The 22,880-nt window shown below is 57.7% G+C and overlaps 1 protein-coding gene across 1 annotated transcript; it reads right to left on the bottom strand.

Moving 5' to 3' along the window:
* Window positions 1–1,081: 1,081 nt before the first annotated feature.
* USP10 (ubiquitin specific peptidase 10) lies at window positions 1,082–22,756 on the bottom strand. The gene is given in 17 exon segments (XM_061573262.1): window positions 1,082–3,741; window positions 4,168–4,233; window positions 5,022–5,166; window positions 6,861–7,026; window positions 7,400–7,676; window positions 8,035–8,128; window positions 8,287–8,390; window positions 9,684–9,739; window positions 10,883–10,992; window positions 11,714–11,805; window positions 11,981–12,260; window positions 12,262–13,913; window positions 14,419–14,523; window positions 14,722–15,297; window positions 17,244–17,295; window positions 18,865–18,933; window positions 22,633–22,756. Coding segments are annotated over 17 exon segments (4,050 nt in total). The 5' UTR covers window positions 22,651–22,756; the 3' UTR covers window positions 1,082–3,553.
* Window positions 22,757–22,880: the final 124 nt, after the last annotated feature.

Raw genomic sequence — 22,880 nt, forward strand, 5'->3', positions numbered from 1 at the left:
CAGGTTTTTGAGATATCAAATATTGCATTTTCAATAAAAACTGCAGAAGAAAAATATTAAATAAATGTGGATATATACATAAAATTATATTATAAACACACTATCCTAAAAATACAACACCATATTTTAAGACTAAAGCAGTCACTGACTCGCAACAACTTGCAATCATAAGTGACAAGAGTTAATTTCGGGTAAAATCAATGAAAATGGGGTATGCCGATTGCATAAAAATGAGATGTGATAGAGCAAATCTGAGATCAGATTTGGAATCAGCACCCTGAAATTAGTCTAGAACAGCTGAAAAAGTCCAGGCCAGAAAAAAATGTTTTTTTTGTTGACCAGTGTATTATTACTTTGATAGTGCATTGTCGTTGAGATGTACGCCTTTTGGCGTCCTCTGGTCGAGCACCAATTGAGACGAGGCTCAAAAGAAAGCTGTCTCTGGTGTGGACCAATCAGTTTCAAGGACAATGCACACAACACATTCCTGCGGAGGGAGCTGGTAGGAACGTTGGGTTGCTCGGTCAATGGCCAGGGTCAACGGCGGCGTGGTGTATTCCGCAAATATGCCCGACTGAGGGCGGGCACAAGCCGGCGTGAGTAGGTTAAACGTTGATTTTTATAAGGGCACCACGGGGTGACCAGCCCCTCCCCACCCAGCCCCACCCCCACCCCCCACCCAGCCCCTCCCCACCCTCCCCTCCTCACCCAGCCACACCCTCCCCACCCAGCCCCACCCCTCCCATTTTTGGATGCACGACGGACGAACACAATAATCCCCTGTGGGCTGGTGTAACCAGGTTCCTACCAGTATTATCAGTTGTTTTTTGTCTGCATTTCGACCACAAGTATTGGTTAATGCTGACACGATTCCTTGTAAAATGTTTCAGTTGTCAGACAAAAGGGGGAAAACCCCTATTATTATGTTTTGGTACTGGCAAAGGTCTAATGAAAAGAGAGAAAGCCATTTTAAACAGATACCGTTTTTAGATGTGCTCTCCTTACCCATGCCAGCTTTGTTCACCCCCCCCCCCCCCCCACTTCTACTCCGGTACCCAACAACGTGAGAGGCACACCTGAGGCTGGCAGATCGCTTTATTAGGCAACTCAATGGCGGAGAGAGAGGGGGGGGGGGCAACGCACAAACCAGGCCAAGCCTTCAAGGTGTCATTAAAAAATAAAACCCACACCTTACAGTATTTCATTCGGTGAGCTAATCCAACAACGCAACCAAAAGAACGCGTGCCAATTATCAACACCACTCCCCGTTCCCACTCCCCCCACCCTGCGACGACGCGATGGGGAGTTAGCCCCCCCCCCCCCCCCCCCGGCGGACCTAAAAGAAGGGACCCACGATTGTGAGATCCCAGAGGTGGCAGAGGGGGGGGGGGGGGGAGGTTAAGCGAGGCGTGTGCACGACCCTCACTCATCAGTCTCCCGTCGTCAACTCACACTCCCGCCGTGCGAGTGTGCACGCGTGTGCGAGTGAGTGTGTGCGTGAGCGTGTGTGCGAGTGTGTGCGTGTGTGCGAGCGTGCGTGTGAGCGAGTGAGTGCGAGTGTGTGTGCGTGTGCACGCTAGGACGCCGCTGCGCACCGACCGCACTCAAGCGCAGCTAAAAGAAATGAACACAAACAAGCAAAACGCAATTAGGGAGAGGGGGAAGCAACAACAACAAAAACCCCCACGCAAACACACCCCCCCAGCCCCCCCCCCCACCCAACAATAAACTACGGCCGGAGCCCGTGCCACGCACGTCGCTCCGCGCGTCGCTCCGTGCCACGCTCCGTGCCACACATGTCGCTCCATGGTGCCACGCGTGTCGACTACAACAGCGCCCCCCGGCTACCATTCCCAGAGGGGCAGCACCTCCCCAAGGGGGGGGGGGGGGGCGTCTGCGGCTCCTCCACCCCACACGCAGTGCAGCCCCCCCCCCCCTCCCGGCCCCCACCACCCACGCCCCCCGCTTCTCAGACTCAATCGAGTACGCTAGGCCGACGGGACGGATTCGTGCACGTCGCGAGAGGCGAGGGGGGGGGGGCTCAGGTCCCTGCAGCCCCCAATGGGTGCACCACGTGTGTGTGTGTGTGTACCACCACGTGTGTCATCCCGTGTCTGTGTGTGTACCACCACGTGTGTGTGTACCACCACGTGTGTACCACCACGTGTGCGTGTGTATCACCACGTGTGTCACCCCGTGTGTGTGTGTACCACCCCGTGTGTGTGTGTACCACCCCGTGTGCCACCCCGTGTGTGTCACCTCGTGTGTGTCACCTCGTGTGTGTGTACCACCTCGTGTGTGTACCACCTCGTGTGTGTACCATCCCATGTGTCTACCACCAGGTGTGTGTGTGTACCACCGTGTGTCTACCACCAGGTGTGTGTGTGTACCACCCCGTGTGTCTACCACCAGGTGTGTGTACCACCACGTGTGTCTACCACCAGGTGTGTGTGTACCACCCCGTGTGTGTGTGTACCACCACGTGTGTGTGTGTACCACCACGTGTGTGTGTGTGTGACCCCGTGTGCCACCCCGTCGGTATCACGTGGGCTGCGGGGGGGGGGCCTGGTGGGTCTTGTGATCTCTCTGGGCCCCAGGTGTCCTGTGAGCTCAAGTGTCTCGTGAGCTCTTGGGGATCCCCCAGGTGACCTGTATGCTCCATGCCCCCCCCCCCAGGTGTCCTGTGAGCTCAAGTGTCTTGTGAGCTCTTGGGGGCCCCTCCAGGTGTCCTGTATGCTCCATGGCCCCCCCCCCAGGTGTTCTGTGTGCTCAAGTGTCTCGTGAGTTCTTGGCCCCCCCCCAGGTGTCCTGTGAGCTCTTGGGCCCCCCCCCAGGTGTCCTGTGAGCTCAAGTGTCTCGTGAGCTCTTGGGAGGGGCCCACAGGTGTCCTGTGAGCAATTTGGTGGGGGGGGGGGGCACTAGATTGACACCTTGCCACATTCTGCCGCTGAACTCCATTGGGCGTACGAGACAAACGGACTTGAAGTCACACGATAATTATTATTTTTTTGAAAATATTCTTTTTCAAAGGTTCTTTTTCCGACGATTCAGTCGAAAGGTTTCTCGCGCGCAGGAGAGGCGAGCGAGGCGGGCGAGGCGGGCGAGGCGGGCGAGGCGGGTTTGCGGTGTGCGTGCGCACGCACGAAGCTCTGGCAGCGTGGGGGAGTCCTCCTCCACCACCCCCATGTGGAACGTCGTCCGACATCCGACGATCTTCCGCGAGCCTCGACACCGGCAGCACCGCGACCGGCACGCAGGGGGGGGGGCGGCGGTGGTGAGAAGTCACGTGGCTCAGAGATTTCTGTTTGACAGTGGGGAGGAAGGGTTGTAGGGGCGGGCAGCGGAGGAGTCGAGCGAGCCGACGAGCCCGCCCCTCGTCCGAGTGACGCTTGAAACTCGTGTCCCCGCGATCGTCACCACCGTCACCGTCGTCGTCGTCGCGAACGTCCAGCCTCGGGTGCGCGGAGGCAGCTGGCGCCGGTGTGGGTGGGGTAGGATGGGGGGGGGTGGCAGCGGGCGCCGCTACGACCACGTCGGGGGTCGTGTCCCCCTCTCACTGCACGTCTGCGCGGCGGTAGTAGAGCAAGTAGGCGGTGCGAGGCAGCACGGGCTTGAGCACTGCGGAGAGCGCCGTGGGGCGCACGCCCTGGTCGTCGTAGTGCAGCCACAGGCCCAGGCCGACGTGCTGCACGTCCGTAGTGTAGTGGCCGCCCGTCGCCGTGCCGCCGTGGTGACACGTCACTGCGCGGGGCGACGCGGCAACGTCAGCGCAACAAAGCGATGCGTTAGTCACCACGCGGCGGCGCGTCAACACAAGGCGGCTCGTCAACACAACAATGCGTCAACGCATCAACACGACGTGATGCATCAACACGACATGACATGTCGACAAAACACAACGAATCGACGCGTCTACACGACACTCGCAGACACCCAGACTCGCAGATACAGCCTCAGACACAGCCACACTCACAGATACACTAACAGACAACCACACTCACAGACAGCCACGCTCAGACAGCCACGCTCACAGATACACTCACAGACGGCCCCGCTCACAGACAACCACGCTCAGACAGCCACGCTCACAGACAACCACACTCACAGATACACTCACAGACGGCCCCACTCACAGACAGCCAGACGAAAAGGACAGCCAACACTCACCGGCAAACAGACGGTAGCTCCTCTGGCCCTTGGAAAGCTTCACCTTGGCAATTGGGGAGAGCAGGTCTGGGAGGCACCACACAGACCCCAGCAGAGGAACAATCAGCGTGGCACACATCGACAACAACAAGAACACTTCACATTTGTGAGGGGCATTTCGCTCGCAGATCCCAATGCGCCACCGTCTACGCAAAGCCCGGAAACAAACAGAGGCTGCAGGGATAAACGGCCAGAACTAGGAGGGGCTCAATGGCCAGGTTGAAGAGGCGAGATTTCAAGACGGCACTGAAATAGCTCCAACGACTCTGATCGTCTTATTGGCAAAGCCTTCTCTCACCTCAGGAATTGAGCCTCGACCTGGATGCATGCATCCGACCGGCTTTGAGTCTGGCTGCACGCATAACAACGCGTCTCTCTGCCTGGCTGAGTGAGTGTCTCTCTGCCTGGCTGAGTGAGTGTCTGCCTGGCTGAGTGAGTGTCTGCCTGGCTGAGTGAGTGTTTGCCTGGCTGAGTGAGTGTCTGTCTGGCTGAGTGAGTGTCTGCCAGACTGAGTGAGTGAGTGTCTGCCTGCCTGAGTGAGTGTCTGCCTGCCTGAGTGAGTGTCTGCCTGGCTGAGTGAGTATCTGCCTCGCTGAGTGTCTGCCGGGCTGAGTGAGTGTCTGCCTGGCTGAGCGAGTGTCTGCCGGGCTGAGTGAGTGTCTGCCTGGCTGAGCGAGTGTCTGCCTGGCTGAGTGAGTGTCTGCCTGGCTGAGTGAGTGTCTGCCTGGCTGAGTGAGTGTCTGCCTGGCTGAGTGAGTGAGTGTCTGCATGGCTGAGTGAGTGTCTGCATGGCTGAGTGAGTCTGTCTGCCTCACCCTTGCTGATCTCCAGCTCTAGGGGGTAGTCGATGGCCTTGAGCAGCTTTTGCGAGCCGCCGGTTTTGTCGTAGACAAAGCGCTTGAGATGCAGCACGAGGACCGGCGGCAGCTCCTCCAGCGTGATGCGACGACACACCTCCACCTGCTCAAACGCGCACGGAGGCACAGCGCACACGCACGTGCGTGGGAAAACGCACGGCACGCAGTGGGACGGTGCATACCCATGAGCTAACGATCACCCAGCGTAGACCTTAACAGACTGTTGGGGCAAGTGCCGATAGCGAGCAGCGCCTATGAAGGTCAGCACGACGCACGAAGGGGTGGGTGACCAACACCACGCCCCGGCCGCATTTGCCTCCCGAGTGGCGATGTTTACACACCACACCAGGCCATAAGACACGCGCGCACACACAGACACGCGCGCGGAAACACACAAAATTATCATGGCGATTGTGCCAGGCTAAGTTCACTCTGGGGCCATGTGAAGGGCTTAAGGCTCTCACAGGTATGTCACGGGAGAGGCCCAGATGCCATGCATTGACACACACACACACACCGATACACGCACGCACGCACACGCCGCACAAACCAGTCCATCCTACGCAAGCACAGAGTGGCCCACAGCACAGGGCAGGCAGCAAAGGTGTACGTGGCGAGAGACAGCGCGGGCGGTGAGGGCAAGGGCAGAACGGGGTGGGAGGGAGGAGGGGAAGGGAAGAGAAGGGGGGTAATCTCCATGCCGGCGGGGTCAGGGGTTTTTTTATAAATAACTTTTTAAACTAGTTTTTATTTTACCAGGCAAGGCTCACTGAGCTATGTATCTTTTTTTCAGAAGCGACCTGGCCACAACTGATAGCTGAACGAAGTGGCTTATCAATCACGTGGAATTGTTTAGCAGCCAAATACTCTGGACGAGCGACCAGGCGAGGTGGTTAACATCACGACACCCTTAACAGGGACACGAGGGGCCCCGGTTCGGCCGTGATGGGCCCATCCCCCCGCCGCCCCGAGCCACGGCCGCGGCATCGCCACACCGAGCGCGTGCCGACATCACCGCCGAGAGGGAACCTCGCCAGGGCCCCCCTCTCGCTGGGGGCCCACGCTTGGCGCGGGTGGGTTCACACGCGAGCTTCAGTAAACACGGCCGCTCAGCCACGCAGCCTCCGACGCCGCGGCACACAAGTCAAGTGCGCCGGGCGGTAGGTGTGGGGGGGGGAAGTGGGGTGGGTGGGGTGGTGGGGGTGGTGGGGGGAAGTGGGGTGGAGGGGAAGCAGGGTGGGTGGGGTGGTGGGGGGCGCGCTGTCAAGATCGCACGCGGACGCCAGGGTGAACCTCCGCTCGGTGAACAGACCGCGCGCAACCGAGCAAGCGACCCGAGTTTCATTGCCCGCTCACGGCCAACACCAGTGACGATTATTCTGAACCCGTCCTGGGCCTCCCCTAAGTCGCCTCAGCTTCAAATGAGTACCTGGTGCGGTGTGTAAACATCGCCACTGGGGAGACAAAGGCGGTCGGGGGTGGTGCTGGCCACCCACCCCCTCGTGTGCCGGGCCGGCCTTCATAGGTGTTACTCGCTAACAACACTTGCCCCAACATTTTATACGGGCAAATACTCGCTAAAACGGTGGCGAGTATTTGAACCGGTCCCGGGCCTCCGCTACTCAACGAGTACCTAGTGCGGCGTGCGCAAACTACAGCAGCGCTGGGAAGACAAAAGCGGCCGGGCGTGGTGTTGGTCACCGATCCCCTCGTGCGCTCGCTGTGACAGCACTTGCCCCGACGGTGCATCGCTGGCGATGTCATGGAGGGGAAGGGAGAAAGTTTGTCTGCGGTTACCTCCTGCCGGTTCTTGGTGGTGTACCCTTGCACGGCCTCGCGTGCCACCAAGCCCTCGAGCGCGTCGCGCAGCGTCCACACGCGCTCCGCGCTCACGTCCAGCGGCAGCGTGAAGAACGGCTGCAGCGTCGCCGACTCCTTCACTCCCGCCTGGTACACGGCCGACCTGCACGCACGCACGTAGGCACGCACACACACGCACGCAAAGACCGCCACAGTGTAGCATTTAATGGACTGTCGGGCTCAAGTGCCGTTGGCGGACAACATTGTTGGTCGTTAGCAGGTTCAAGCACGGTTGTGTTAACGACTACATTACGCAGAACACACACACTCGCGCGCACACACACCGAGGCACGCACACGCACGCAAGGCTGACATCACGGCACCGCGGAAAGCGGTCGTCGCGTTTACCCAGAAAACCGCCCCAACGTCACGTGACACGCACGGGCCGGCACAACGACCCAGCGCAGTCGGCCGGGGAAGAGGAGCTCGGCTGAGAGGTGGTGGAGGTGAGGTGGAGGGGAGGGTGAGGGACCCACCTGATGCATCCACCGAAGATGTCGGTGATGGGCGAGCGCACGAACTCGGCGGAGCGTGTGATGGCCGAGCGGTTGCGCGGCCCGACCTGCTCCCACTCCTCCTCCTCCTCCTCACCACCCTTCTCGTTGTTGGCACGCTGGCCATGACCATCGCTGTCCTCCAGCTGCAACCCTCTGCCATTACCATGGGCACCACGGGGCCCACCGGCCTCCGCACCCCCCTCGGGGCAGCCGTCAGAGCTGGCCCCATCGGAGGCCACGCCGTTTGTCGCAGCTCCTAGCAGAGGAAGGTCAAGCACCAGCGGGGGTCGGTCAAGCGCCGCACACGTCAGCTTTTCAAGAGGAGGTGGTCCCGGTGTCTGTGCGTGTACGACTCTCTGTGTGCGTCAATTGCATTGAGGGACTGTGTGTTGTTGTCTAGGTGTGGTCTGCCTTGCGGTTTCGATGACCGTGCGTACATGTGTTTACGTGTCCGTGTGTCCTCGTATCTGCGTGTCCTGGTATCTAGCTGTGTATTTGTCCAAGTGTCAGTGCAACCCGATGTCAGTGTACATTTGTCCTGGTGTATCCTGGTGTCCCGAGCGCATCTGCGCATCCGCGTGTCCGCGTGACCCCGGCGCGCGTCTGATGCTCACCGTCGGCGCTGTCCAGCCGGCGCAGCGACAGCATCTCGTCGTGCAGCCCGTTAATCACAAAGCCCAGAAACTCCTCCGCATCCTCCTGACGGCCCTGTGGGGGACGGGGCACAGGTCACGCGCTCATCAGCACCGGTGGCGAGCGATCAGCACCAGGCTACCATGCACGCGCGTACACACAAACGCAAGCGCCTGGACGTGCACGGCCAAAGGCGTACGCGTAACGCACGCATCACACGTCACACGTCACACCTTGTCGCACAAGCTGGACTTGACGATTGACAGCAGCTTGTAGATGAAGGCCGGCTCGAAGGGCGAGCCCACGCGAAGGTCTTTGCTCTTCTCCGGGGGTCCAGCTGAAAAAGGGAGGGAAGCTCAGTGTGGCGAGTCGGCAGCTACGGCTGTTAACCCTTTGCCATTCCGATGACGTACACGCGCGTCATCGGAGTAAAAATTTCGATTTAAAGCTTTCGTGACTGCAGGGATTCATCCTCTTGGTTCTTTCGGTAAAGTCACGTAGAAGGAAAATAATAAAATAATAAAAATAAAACATAATAAAATAATTCTCACGACGTTTCGGCCACAACGCAAGCAGCCGTCCTTCAGGTGAAGACCAGGTCTGTCGGGGAGACAGCGTCTGAATGAAACACCACCACGCTTGGAGCGTATGTTTAAGCTGGGTTGGAAGGGGGGAAGGGCGCCTTGACAAAATAATTTGCATATCAAGAGGAATTTAGCATATTTATGGGATATGCATTTCCCATAAATATGCTTCACCTGAGGACAACTGCTTGCGTTGTGGCCGAAAAGTCGTGACAATTATTTTATTATGTTTTATTTTTATTATTTTATTACTTCCCTTCTACGTGACTTTACCGAAAGAACCAAGAGGAAGAGTAAAATATTTATAAACGTTCACACAACGCCGTGCGGGAGGCCGTGTGGCCGAGTTCGGCGTCAGCCATCACACAGTGCGGTCGTGTCGCCGTAGTTCTCCGCGACGCTACGCCTCCCCAAGCAAAATAAACGCCGAGCCGATCGCGCGCTCCGAGATTCAGCGGCGAGCGGCGACACCACCCTGCAACTTAAGAGACGACTCGGTACAGGAAAGGGGTTAAGTGTCGGCGATCTGTTCATTAACGCTTGGGTGGAGGAGGGTGTAGGATACAAAGTGGCAGTTTACTCAGGCGGCGATCCGACCCAAGAGTCAAATTAAGAAGGAAGAATTCATCAGAGTCGTTGTGGGGAATTAATACCCTTTAACGGGCTGCAGCGGGCACCGAAGAAGAATCGATTCTGTAAACGATCGTCAAAAACGTGATCATCGATTGACAACCCGAGTGCAACCGAGTGGGGCGTGAGCGAACCGGGCACGGCCGAGTTGCTCGACTCGACATCTGTGCAAAACGGCTTCACAGCTCGCCGGATTTGTCCGGGACAAATAAAGATTCCGATTCTGAACAAATCCCCCAACTGGCAAACTATACCCATCTGTGAAACGTAGCGCCTCCGTGCCAGCCTCGCACTCTAAGAATGGCACGAATGCCAGGCGCGCTAAACTAGCAGCGCGCCGCCGCGTGTGGCGTGGCGCCACGCAGGCCGTGTCGGTGGCGCCACCCGCTGGCGATGTTTGACGCCACGCGACTCACCGGTCTTGGGCTTGGATGGCGGCAGCATCGATCCGTACTCCTTCATGAGCCGGACACTGGAAACACGCGCACACACACGAGACGTTACATTCGCGCGCACACACACGCACACACGCCACACGCACACACGCGTGCGTGCGTGCGGGGAATTCTCATGTTCTGAAGACAATTTAGTCTACTTCACTATCACTCCCCGCATACAAAGATCCTCCGCCGTGTAGCCTTAACAGACTGTAGGGGCAAGTGCTGTTAGCGAGCAACTATGAAGGCCGCAACGGCACACGAGGGGGTGGGTGGCCAGCACCACGCCCGACCGCCTTTGTCTCCCCAGTGGCGATGTTTACACACCGCACCAGGTACTCATTTTGAGGCCGAGTCTACCTAGGGGAGGGGCCCAGGACTGGCTCAGAATAACCGTCACTGTGGTGTTTGGCCGCGAGCGGGAATCGAACTCGGGTCGCCGGGTTCGTCGTGCAGCACGCTAACCGCTGCGCCACCGCTCCCCACACTCGCAAACGTGCACGTGTACCCGCATGTTAGTTACCCAGATGTGGGTACGTGCCCCCCCCCCCGCCATCCCCCTCCCGCCACCGAAAAAACGAAGATTCCCCCCCTGCTACGAGCGAGCCTCTATGAAGGCGGGCATGACACGCTAGGGGGGTGGGTGGCCAACATTATGCCCCCGTGCTCATGTTTTTTTTCCCACAACACACCAGATACTCGTATAGCAGAGGTCGCAACCGGGTACCCGATACACGTACCCTACCCGATACCCGGCTACCCGTACCCGGCTACCCGTACCCGGCCGGGTACCCGTTTGCGACCCTGGTGCGGCCGGGTACGGGTAGGCCGTGAGTCACCGGTGAGTAACCGTTTGTCACTCATTTCGGGTAGGGTACGGGTAGGGAACGGGTACCCCGTACCCGGCCGGGTACGGGTACCCATTTGCGACCCTGGTGCGGCCGGGTACGGGTACAGGTAAGGAATCAAACCCCGTTTGCGACCTCTGTCGTATAGGGCCGAGTCGACCTGGGGAAGCCCCACGACCGGTTCATATTCTAGTCGCCGATGTTGGCCGTGAGCGGGAATGTCGCCGGGTTTCACCGCTCGGCTCGCTAACCTCGCCAGATCGCCTCCAACCACAACCGCCCCCCCTCCCCTCCCCGTCCCACCCCCCACGCTTCTCTGCGCACACTCACAACGCGTCCAGCATGGGCGTGGCGCTGGCGGGGCGCTCGCCGTCGCCATACAGGGGCAGCGCGCGCAGCAGGTGGTAGAGCGGTGCGCAAGCTACAAGCACCTGCAGGGTCTGTGCACGCGGTCAAGGTCACAACACCAACGACAAAGAATCCCCCGACCTCCAACACACACCACCCCACACCCCCCCCCGAAAAGCCATAACTTAACTTGTATTTAAGGGCTGGTCTTTTGGAATTTTTCCTCACTCGATGCAGTAATTTTAGCTGTGACGGTCCCACCTGATGACGGATTTATTATTTTATTTCTATTATTACTATTAATTTTATTTTTTTACCTACGTGACTTTACCGAAAAAGCCTAAGAGTATGAATCGTTGCAGTCACGAAAGCTTCAAATCTAGAACCATAACAGACTGTTGGGGCAAGTGCTGTTATAGCGACTAGTGCCTATGAAGGCCGGCACTGTGGCACACCAGGGGGTGTGCAGTGGCCAGCACTACGCCCGGCCACCTTTGTCTCCCCAGTGGTGATGTTTACACCCCACACCAGGTACTCAATTTAGGTTGAGTCGACCTAAGGGCAGGCTTATGAACGGTTCAAATAATCGGCACTTGTTGTAACCGTGAGAGGGAATCGAACTCGGGTCGCCGGGTTCGTAGCGCAGCGCGCTAACCGCTACACCACCGCTCCCTACACACTTGCGCGCACTCACACACACACCGGGTACACGGGAGGGGGGTGCCGTGCCGGCCTTTATGTGCGGCTGTCCGTACGCCTGTCTCGTCCATGTTTGTCTGCTGGTGTGGATGGGTTTGGCGTTGCCAAGGATACGGAGTTGATGTAGCACCAGTTGCCCCGATTGATCAGCCCGCGTGGTTGCACGGAGACCGGCTTGTAGGACAACGGCGTCAACGACAGGAGCTCTGAACACACACGCGCGCACACACAAATACACAAAAACAAAGATCCCCCGTGTAGCCTTCAACACTGTCGTCGAGGCTTTTTGTAATGCCTTTACTAACAGATTGTCGTGGCAAAAGTGCCGTTAGTGAGCACGTATGCAACAACGACAACTGCCATTCGCCACTAGAGCCTCACCGGCTATCCTGGCGGCACAGGAGTCCTCGGCCACCGACACGGGCCCAGCTTTGTGCGACGGCGCTGTCTGCGGCACGGGCGCCTCCTGCGACCCCGGGCTCCTTTCCCCCCCCGCCCCCGCCTTGCAGTCCCCGACGGGCTGGTCGACGCGAGCGGTGGTGCCGGGCCCCGGTGACGGCGCGGCTGGCTTGCTGGCACTGAAGAGGCTGGCCCAGGTCTTGACGCCGGGGAGTGCCGGCGGCTGTGGCCTGGCGTCGTGAGCCGCTGCGTCGCCTGCAGCAGTAGATTTGCCCCGCGACAACAGCAGCAGCAGCGGCAGCGGCAACGGCCGGTGCCTCTCTGCTGCCAGCACCAGCTGATGGCTCTCTCCCTGCAGCAGTAACGGCTGCTGCTGGCGCCGGTCTCCCTGCAGGAGCAGCAGGCGCTTCTCTTCCTACCGCGCTCGCTTGAGCATCTTTCGCCGGAGCAACGGCCGCTGGAGCATCCCTCCCTACGGCGGACGCCTCGGTGAGGCAGGACGAGCCACCGTGAGCAAGGGTCGGCGTGTGCGGCCGTGGGTCCAGGGAGGCCGCGGCCGGCACCGACACCGCCGGGCGACCGCCTCCGCCGACGGTAGCGGCGGTGCCGCCGGCCGGCGCCGCCGCCGCGTTCGTGTTCGCGCCGAGCCTCGCCGGTGCCGTCTCCACGCCGTTGAGCTGCGCCGAACCTTTCCGGGCTTCGCCGCAGCGCGGGGCGTTGGGCGCCACCGCCGCCACGGGCACCACCTGCTCCTCGCGCGGCCGAGCCGGTGCCGGCGCGTTGCCGGCAGCGCCGCTCGCGCGCTGCTGGCGGTCGGCGGCAGCCGGGGGCAGCGTCACGACCTCGGACAGCGCTGGCATGGCGGGGCCGAAAGAGATCGGGGCGATGGTGGCCATCGGCCTGGGGAGCTTGGCGGCGGCGTCGCCGGGCGCCGAGGACGAGCGCCGGTCTCCGACGGGTGGCGCCATCGGTGCCAACGCTGCGCCGTCCCGTAGCAGCGCCGCCCTGGGCACGGTGCGCGCGTTGGTGAACACGACGGGCGGGCTCTCGCGCTGGCGCCCGCTCACGTCCGCAAAGTTGGTGTCGCCGCCGAACTTGAAGCTGCCGCCGGTGCGGATGGCGCTGACGGGGAGCTGGTGGGCGCCTCGTGTGGCCAGCATGATCAAGCTGCTGCTGCTGTTCCCAACCTGCTGTGGCTGCTGCTGCTGCTGTGGCTGCTGCTGCTGCGGCGGCGTTGGCTGCGGCTGCTGCTGTGGCTGCTGCGGCTTCTGCTGCAGGCACAGCGTCGGTTGCTGCGGCTGTGCGGCAGGCGCCTGCGGCACCGGCGCCACCAGCTGCACGGCCGCCTGCGGCGCGACGGACATCACGACCGGCGGCGTGCGCTGGGGGAGCACCAGCAGGGGCACCGTCATTGGCACCGTCATGGGCGCCGTCGAGGGCACAACCGGCACCCCAGGGACAGCCGCCATGCCCAGCTGGTTCACCAACAGCGCCTCAACGGGCAGCCCCTGCGGGCCGTTCATCAGCATCATCATCACCACCGGCGGTGGCGGCTGGCCCTGCGGACCGCCGATGCCCGGCAATTCGGTCGGCTGAGCGGCGCTCTGCGGCGGGGCCGGCAAGGCGGACGGCACCGGCGGGAGCACGGCGGCCGGCGGCACCACCGGCACGGGCTGCTTGCAGAGCGGCGCCGGCTGCTCGGTGGGCTCGGCGGGACGGGGCACCGGCACAGACGCCTCGGGGGGTTGTCGGCGCTGCGGCTGCAGATCCTGCGATGGGGGGAGCGGCGAGGAGGAGAGCTGGCCCTGGTGGGGGGGGGGCGCCGCCCCCTGCGGCGGAGGCGGTGCGAAGGGGGCGTCCGGAGAGGCCTCGTCGCCGTCGTCGGCACATGACATGCCGTTCATCGCGCCGGTGCCTGCGGGTGGAGAGCGCGCGTGAATGGAGCGCGGGCCAGACAGCGTGCCGCTCTAGCAAGCGCAGCGGTTAGCGCCTTGCGCCATGGACCCGGCGACCCGAGTTCGATTCGCTCACGGCCAACACCAGGATTATCTGAACCGGTTCTGAGCCTCCCCTAGGTCAACTTAGCCTCAAATGAGTACCCGGTGAGGTGTATAAACATCGCCACCGAGCCAAGAATGTCTGTGTGTAACGTCACTCCACATGCCGCACCCCCCAACAGCAGCGGTACGGGCCAGCGTGTACCAGCGTGTACCAGCGTGTACCAGCATGTACCAGCGTGTACCAGCGTGTACCAGCGAGACCAGATAACCGCGTCATGAGCAGCCGAGTGCATCACCGTGGTGTCCCCTTCACACCCGATCGTTGTGTGCCACCGTGCGCGTTGATGTGAGCGCCAACTGTGGGTACTGGTGCGTGTGGCGCCCGTGCGTGGCGTGGCGTGTGGCGCCCGCGCCCCTCACCGTCCTGGTAACGGTAGTAGCTGGGGGGCCGCTTTTTCTTGTTCCGCCGCTCCCGCGGGCCGCCAGAGCTGCGACTGGAACCATCGCCGTTCCCGTCCGCGCCGGCTGAGACCGTATGGAGAGAGAAGGAAGGGAGAGAGGTTTCATGATGCCATGACGGTCAAGTATCGGTGGTGCCTGCGCTCCTGTGCGCGCCAGCACGTGGGCTTACACATACACGCGTGCGTGTGCGTGCGTGTGCGTTCACGCGTGTGCGTGCGTGTGCGTGCGTGTGCGTGCGTGCGCGTGTGCTCGCCGTCGCACCTTCGCCGGCGCTCATCTCGTCGCCGTTGTTGAACGCCGGCAGCGGCTGCAGCAGCACGACGGGCGCCGTGTGGGCGCTGCCAAAGAACGCGGTGGCCGTCGGCGCCAGCCCCACGGGCAGGGCGTGGACCGGCACCAGCGGCCGCGGCACCACGACCGGCGCCGCTTCCGCGCCGGCAAGGGCCGCCTGCGACGGCACGAACAGGGGCAGCCGCAGGGCGGCGGTCGGCACCGGGTGGCCAAACGTCAGCGGGGCAGCCGGGCCCATCGACGGCGGCGCCGCGTGAACGGAGCCGTTGGGCGGCGGCGGCGCCGGGTCTCCCGCCAGAGGAGCGGCAATGACGGCGGCCGCCGCGGCGGCGGTCCGGCAAGCGATCATCGGCACCGGCGTGAACGGTGGCGGGGCCGGCTGGCGAGGGAAGGCGGTGGCGGGCTGGTCGAGCGGCAGGCAGAACTCGGGGGCTCGTGGGTTGAGCGTGCTGGGCCCCCCCGCCTCGTCAGGAGGGGAGCCCTCGACCGAGTTGTCTCCACCGTTGCTGCTCACGAGCCCCCCGGCCGGCTCGGAACAGTCGCCCCCTGTGAGGACAGGGCAGAAGCCAGGTTAAGGCGGTGTCACGATTCATCGTCGTGGTTGCGTGGATTTTGCTCACGACTGGACGAAGGTCTACCCCCCGGAGCCGTCGTCACCGCTCGTGGTCTCGCGATAAAATTAACAATCCACAACAACTCCTGAGAACGAGCCGATTTGATGGCTCCGTCTCTGTGCTGGGTATCGTCTCGCTACAGTGGGGGAGATGCTAACTACCTCGCCTGGTTTTCAGGATGTTGTGGGTTCGATCCAGACCCTGATGCCTGTATATATGGAGTTTGCGTGTTCTCCCCGTGGTCGGGTAGATTTTTCTCCGGGTCCTCCAGTTATTCTCTCCACGTTAGAAACACGCGTTTAGAGTATTTGGCTGCTATACATTTCCACGTGATGAGCCACTCATTGAGATATCAATTGTGGCCAGGTCGCTTATGAAAAGGAACTATATAGCTCAGTGGGGCCTTACCTGGTCAAATAAAAAATAGTTTTGTTAGTTCAGTTTACGTTCGACTACCACTGTCGCTCGCCTCCACCACCCACGATCATCCCTTCTAGCGACGCGCTCTTGAAATAATGCACTTCCGGAAGGCCATGTTTGCTGATGAGATGTGCAAAAAATACATAAACTTAATTATTTTACGGGACAGATATATAAAGGTGCATTTGTCCACTTATTTACATCGATACTTTTGATAATTGTTTTTTACCCTTTTATCTGGCAACAAAACTGACACTTTTTTTTACAAGGAGTCATGTTTGCATAGACCACAATACCTGCAGTCATAATGCAAACAAAAAACATAACTGATAATGTATGCACTGTCCTTGAAGTTGCGCACTGTGCGCCTTTTGGCGTCATCTGGTCCAACACCATGTGAGACTAGGCTCTAAGGAAAGCTGTCTCGGGTGTGGACCAATCAACTTCAAGGACAGTGCATACATTATCAGAGTTGTGTTTTTTGTTTGCATTATGACTGCAGGTATTGTGGTCTATGCAAACATGACTCCTTGTCAGTTTTGTTGCCAGATAAAAGGGTAAAACAACCAATTATCATATTTTTTACTGGCAAATGAGGTTCCAATGGTGTAAATCGTTACTTTTCTTAACAGTCTGAACGTCATTCACTTGCCCTTCACCCAAAGCCACGAGCCACTCTTTCCGCGCCTCAACGTCACTCCGAGCGGGCACATCTCCACGCTTCTTTACGCGCTTGTTTTAGCGTCACAATTAAGGCACGTAACAATTCACCCAATTGCCAATTATCACTTGGCAGATGCGCAACTGCGAATAAACATTCATTCTCGCCACGGGCACGTTTGGTACTGACGCCATTTGTTACGGTGCAACACCATCACAAAAGGCGCTACACGTTTCACAGACGGGCATTGTCGGCAGTAGTTTTGGAAACACGTAGAACTTCCTTCGCACCGGACGTAGCCAACCGTGCTTGTCGGAGGTTGCAGTAGGGAGTGATGCTGCTTTGTATTTTGCGGATACAAGGGTGTTTCGCTGACAATGACGCTCATTGAACGTGTGTAAATAATTATTTGTTCATCCACTTAATCAAAAGCTAGCGCGCTCAACGAAACCCTACTAGCTGGACGACAAACTTTTGTCAGTTAAAGCTATTCCAGGGCATCCCTCAAACGTACGACTGGCACCGTCAGTCATCCGTATACCACGTCAACGGCAAAGAAAAGTATATATACGGGGTCGGATCTCTTGGAATTTCTCATTTACTTGATACGGCGAGCGTGCTGTGACGGTTCCACCTGAAGACAGAGGCTTGTGTTGCCTCCGAAACGTCATGATTTTTTATTTAATTAAAATTTAAATTTTTTACCTACGTGACTTTACCGAAAAAACCCAAGAATATGAATCCTTGCAGTCACGAAAGCTTCAAATCTAGAAGCGACACGTCCTTGTTTGTCTTACCAGTATGGCCTGTCGCATCATCATCATCCGTGTCTTCCGAGCATGGAGGAAGCTGCCCCAAACACAAAAAAAATTTTGAGAGGAAGCTGTTAAAATCGGCAATTCATTTGCAAGCGGTGTGAGAATTTTAAAAAGTCAACAATTTCTGGAGATATAGTAATAGGTTTTTACCCTGTTAACTGGCAACAAAACTGACACCTTTATACAAGGGATCATGGTTGCATTAACCACAACACAACACTTGCGGTCAAAATGCAAACAAAAAGAAACTCTGATAATGAATGCAGTCCTTGAAATTGATTTGTCTACACCCTACACAGCTTTTCTTAGAGCCTAGTCTCACATGGTGTTGGACCAGATGACGCCAAAGGCGCACAACTCAAAGACAACGCACCATCAGAGTATTGAGAGCTCGGGGTGAAGCATTTACATTAATTTCTGGAGATTACGAGAGAAAGAAATACCCCATCACAGCAGGGAAAACAATGTCAATAAGTGAGAGAACAGCAATTCCTTCACCGTGGCCCACCATTGCTGCGAGTCCAACACCCCTTTTTATTCACACCGGCTCATCTCGTAAAATCAGTGTCACTTTGTGGTTGAAGTTAACAGTGATTGCCCTATGAATAGACTCCGCTCTGCCCAAGATTAGTGGCATTTCCACCTGGCGCAGGGGCTGTAAACGGGGGATAAGCGCAGCTGCATTAATTCTCAATTCACTTCCACTGCCCCCGTTTGTTTGGGGTTGCCTTCCCTCGGCAATCCCGTGCTGCTGACGACGAACTGTCCGATGGTCAGGGCTCAAGATCTTCCTTTTTGCCTCTGCCTACGACTGCCTCTCTCTCTCTCGCTCCCTCTTAATAACTACAACCACTTCGATTTAAAGCTTTCGTGACTGCAGGGATTCATCTTCTTGGTTCTTTCGGTAAAGTCACGTAGAATGGAAATAATAAAATAATAAAAATAAAACATAATAAAATAATTCTCACGACGTTTCGGCCACAACGCAAGCAGCCGTCCTCAGGTGAAGAACAGGTCTGTCGATAAGACAGACTGAATGACACGCCCTGGGCTTGGAGCGTCTATTTAAGCTGGGAGGGAGGAGGATATGCAAATGTTTTTGTCAAGGCGCTCTTCCTCCTCCCTCCCAGCTTAAATAGATGCTCCAAGCCTAGGACGTGTCATTCAGACTGTCTTATCGACAGACCTGTTCTTCACCTGAGGACGGCTGCTTGCGTTGTGGCCGAAACGTCGTGAGAATTATTTTATTATGTTTAATTTTTATTGTTTTATTATTTCCATTCTACGTGACTTTACCGAAAGAACCAAGAAGATGAACTACAACCACTGTTTAAGTACAGCATCTTGGGATGTGGTCACGTGTAGATGCTATGTAAATCCACATTGTATTGTATAGACTAGCACTCGGGTGTCCCGCACGTCTTGTGTGCAAAGTGCAAACAGTGGCAGCAGCAGCAGCAGCAGCACTTTATCTCCAATTCTCTGTTGAAATGCCGGAGACGTATGGCTTAAACCAACGACTGTGCGTGCGTGTCATTGTGCACACACACACACACGGACTGCACTTGAGAAGGTAGTCGGGGACCTCTGGGGTACTCACCTCCACGGAAATGTGCGAGTTCTGGAAGTATTGTTGCACCTCTTCATGGCTGAACTCCCCGAAAATATACTGCGGGAGAGAAAAGACACCAATTTACACGTGGGCTTCACAGTCACACAATAAACGGAAGTTTGCCCTTGCAAGTATTCAATTAGCAGTACATAGGTAATTGGGTAGCGGTCTGGGCAAAACGCTATGGGGTTATTAGCAAATGTCCCTCTTCACTCTGGATTGTCTCCACGTTTTGGGAGCCAGTTGTTAACAGGGCAAATGCGTAATAGCAACACAACGTTATCCTATAGTCTTCTCACATTGGAGTTGAAGTGGGCTCCCCCCCCCTCCTCCTTTATGGATGGATTGACGGAGCTCATGCGTAAAGAGTGTTACAATTCATCACCGTCATAGAACAACAAGGCGTGGGGAGGGGGGGTTATGGGGGCCGCTGGGTCAAGGCCTCCGCGAGCCACCGTCATCTGTTATTGTTCCTTCGGAGAAACAATCCACCTGGCTCCTCCTGTGCACGTGCTCCTATGTCCACGGTGGACGTCCTCTCGAGTGCCGTGAGTCTCAACCACTGCGTCGTTTGGATAAGAGGAGGCCGGGTGAGCTGGCGTCACACGGTCAGGCATTTTTACAACAACAAAAAATAACCGGACAAAATTACTTCAACTGCGTAAAGGCCACACACGGCAGCATTTCCTCTTAGTGGCATAATCGTTTGTAAAACACGACTTCGTTCTAGCCTTGCGCTATGAAAACGGTGTCCCACTCATGCGGGGTCCGTTGTCCTTACCAACCTTCTCCACGCTGCCCTGTCCTGTGCCATCTCTCTTTCCGCTTCAATTTACTACGCACGGTGCAAACACCGTGCGTTGTAAATTGTTACAATCAAATATTTTGTCTGTTTTGGTGCAAGGGCCCGGCATCTCAACAGACTCCTCTCCCCACCCACGTGAAGAGCTCTTTCCTCGGCTGGAGCAATCAACAACAATAATGAAACCGCCTGAGAAGAGCAAACGTGGCAGACAAGATTTTGGGCAATGCCACTGCTTCATATCTGTCAACCCCTTATCGATGCCAACCTTATTACAGACCAATTCACACCGTATTGATCACCCCGTGCCCCTTTGTAAATCTCAACGTTAATCCTACAAAGGCCCATCACAAGGGAGAAACACAAACAAAATAGACAAAAAAAGTTTTTGCCCGCATTCAAATGGCTGTACGCCGTATTGACCTGAAAACTCAATTCCCGATACTAAAATATTGGGGGTAAACCGTACGGGTTGTTGACAGCGCCGCTTCTTTCTTGCGCATGAAAAAAGGTGATAGGCCGCCACCGCTGCTGGTGACGCAACCAACATGGGGCTTCAACTCATTCAGGATGAGTCACTTTAAATCAAAAGTGCTGAGTAACTCCATGGTTACTCAGCATTTTTTGGGCTTGCAGAGAGGTTTGCCGTTAAGTCACCTCAACAGGTATTATTCGGTCGCAGGCTTGGTGAAGAGAGCAGGGCTCAACAAAAACGGGAAGGGGGAGCGAATTAAGAGGGGATTGATACTAAGAGGGTTAATCAAGATAGTGGGGTCCAGTGCTGCTGCTACCATCTCACTGCCACACGTCCTGAAATCTTTGCTCCATCGCCATGGAGGTCCATCCTCATGGGGTGACCTCTCGACTTATGGCTGCCACTCTCACTCCACATCACCGGCCTCGTCCATCAGCCATCATCATCGTCCTCCTATCGAGCGGTGATTTAACCTACCCATTCATCGATTCTCTTTACATTTCTTAGAGGTGGGAAATGCCCCTCCTGGACATGTGTGAATAAAATAAGCTTCATAGCTCATCGGATTTCCTCAGGTATAAAATAAATATTCTGATTCAGCATCGGGCCAAATGTTCTCAATGGCCATACAAACTCGTTAACGCCGCAACTCTGTCGCTTACGCCCATATGTTGACCGTCGCAAGCCAAGGCGCCCACCACCCCCTTTGTATGTACGCCCGGGCGTTCACTGCATCGTACCCCGTGCGAATTGGTTTGGTCTGGCATCGTTTTCAGTCGACGCCGCCTCTCGATTCTGTATTCACTTTGCCTCTCAAACGCGTCTCGAGACAATCTCGACCATTAGCCGAGTTAGAAGGGGGGGTGGGGGTGGGGGAAATGATAGGCCAAAGGCTCTGACGAAACCCCTTGTAAGTGATTTGGTTTAACCGGCTGTAATGTTCTCCACGGCCACACCTCGCTAATATAGTCACTTTCCATTCTTCGCTAAATGACACGCTTGCACAGTACAACACATTTAAAGTGCAATTTCGTCGTCTTTACTTAAACCCTCATCGATTGCATCGATTGCAGATTTGTTCACGGGGGGGAAGTCTCGATTCGACAAATTAAAAATGCGTTTTTAAAATATTGTGGGTTTTTTTTGTTCCGCTGAACTACGTTGGCAGTGGGTTGTGGCCCACAAAGCAGCAACGTGTAGCCCCAAAAGAACGAGGCGAAACGTGTTGACCTGCGTTGCGCGTTATGCGTGTCCCCGACGTGGCGGCTCTTGCAGCAAAACGGAAGGCGAATGCCGCCCCCTCTGCATCTGCCTCAAAAGAAACGCGGTGATATTTTTTATTTTGTCCATCTGGTGGACAACTCAAATCACCCTCGGACGCGATCGGAAATCATCGCTCCCGCTTAGGGAGATGCGCTCCCTCTCCTTTGGGCCGCCACTCCCACCACCAGCCAGTCCCTCGTCCCATCGACACCCCTCGTCTCTCCCCCAGCCCCCCACGAATGCGTGCCCCCCTTTACCCAATCACTTGGGGGGGGGGGGCGGGGGCGATGCGCTCCTTGCTATGGGCCACCACTCCCGCCACCAGCCAGCCTTGTCCCATCGACCCCCTTTCGTCTCTCCCCCCCCCCCCATTTCCTCTAGCCCCCCACGAATGCGTGCCCCCCTCTTTACCCCATCACTTGTGGGGGCGATGCGCTCCTTCCTATGGGCCACCACTCCCGCCACCAGCCAGTCTTGTCCCATCGACCCCCTTTCGTCTCTCCCCCCCCCATCTCCTCTAGCCCCCCACGAATGCGTGCCCCCCTCTTTACCCCATCACTTGTGGGGGCGATGCGCTCCTTCCTATGGGCCACCACTCCGACCCCCAGCCACCCCCTCGTCCCATCGGACCCCCTTTCATCTCCCCCCCCCCATCTCCTCCAGCCCCCCACGAATGCATGCCCCCATTTACCCCATCACTTGGGGGGGGGGGGCGATGCGCTCCGTCCTTTGGGCCGCCACTCGCACCCCCGCCATCAGCCAGCCTCGTCCCATCGACCAACCTCGGTCCCCCTCCACCACCACCATCATCACCACCACCATCACCACCACCATCACCACCACCACTTCCCCCTGGCCACGCACTCGGCCCCCTCGACTGTCCGGCGCATCTCACAGACGGCCACGCAACAACAACCACCACCACCACCACCACCAAGCGAACATCACCCGGGAGGGAGGTGGAAGTAGGCAGATAAGAGCTTCGTCCTCGGCTTCCTCTTCCCTCGACGAGAACGAGGCAACGCCGCTTGCCCCCCGAAGCGGCCCTCCTCTCTGCGCGGGGCCTACTCACTCAGAGCAACCCTACAGCAGCCGGAGCTCTCCTCTCTCGCTCCCCTCCCTCAGCGCCTCGAGCCTCCACCGCCGTCGGGATTGGGCGGGTGGGTGGTCGTCAGAGACGCCGCGTTGCCCGCGTGCGTGCGGTGTTTTTAGTTACCTTCGCGCCGCTCTCCATGTCGCTGTCGTGCACCTCGCTTCGTGCGCCGCCCGCTTGAGCGCACCCCACGCTTACCCCGCGGTCGCCATTGTCGAGCGGAAGAGACCCCCCCCACCAACCCCCACCCCACGTTTCGGGTCACGTGACGCGGGAAAAAGGGGGCGTGGTTTGGGACGCCGAGAGCGGTGCGCACGCGCGAAAGTGTCAACATCCGGGGTTTTCGCGCCCTGTGTGCAGAGGGGAGGGGG

The sequence above is a fragment of the Lethenteron reissneri genome, chromosome 52 (assembly GCF_015708825.2).
Source record: "Lethenteron reissneri isolate LAM-NWPU_2019-01 chromosome 52, ASM1570882v1, whole genome shotgun sequence".
Classification (NCBI taxonomy): Eukaryota; Metazoa; Chordata; class Hyperoartia; order Petromyzontiformes; family Petromyzontidae; genus Lethenteron; species Lethenteron reissneri.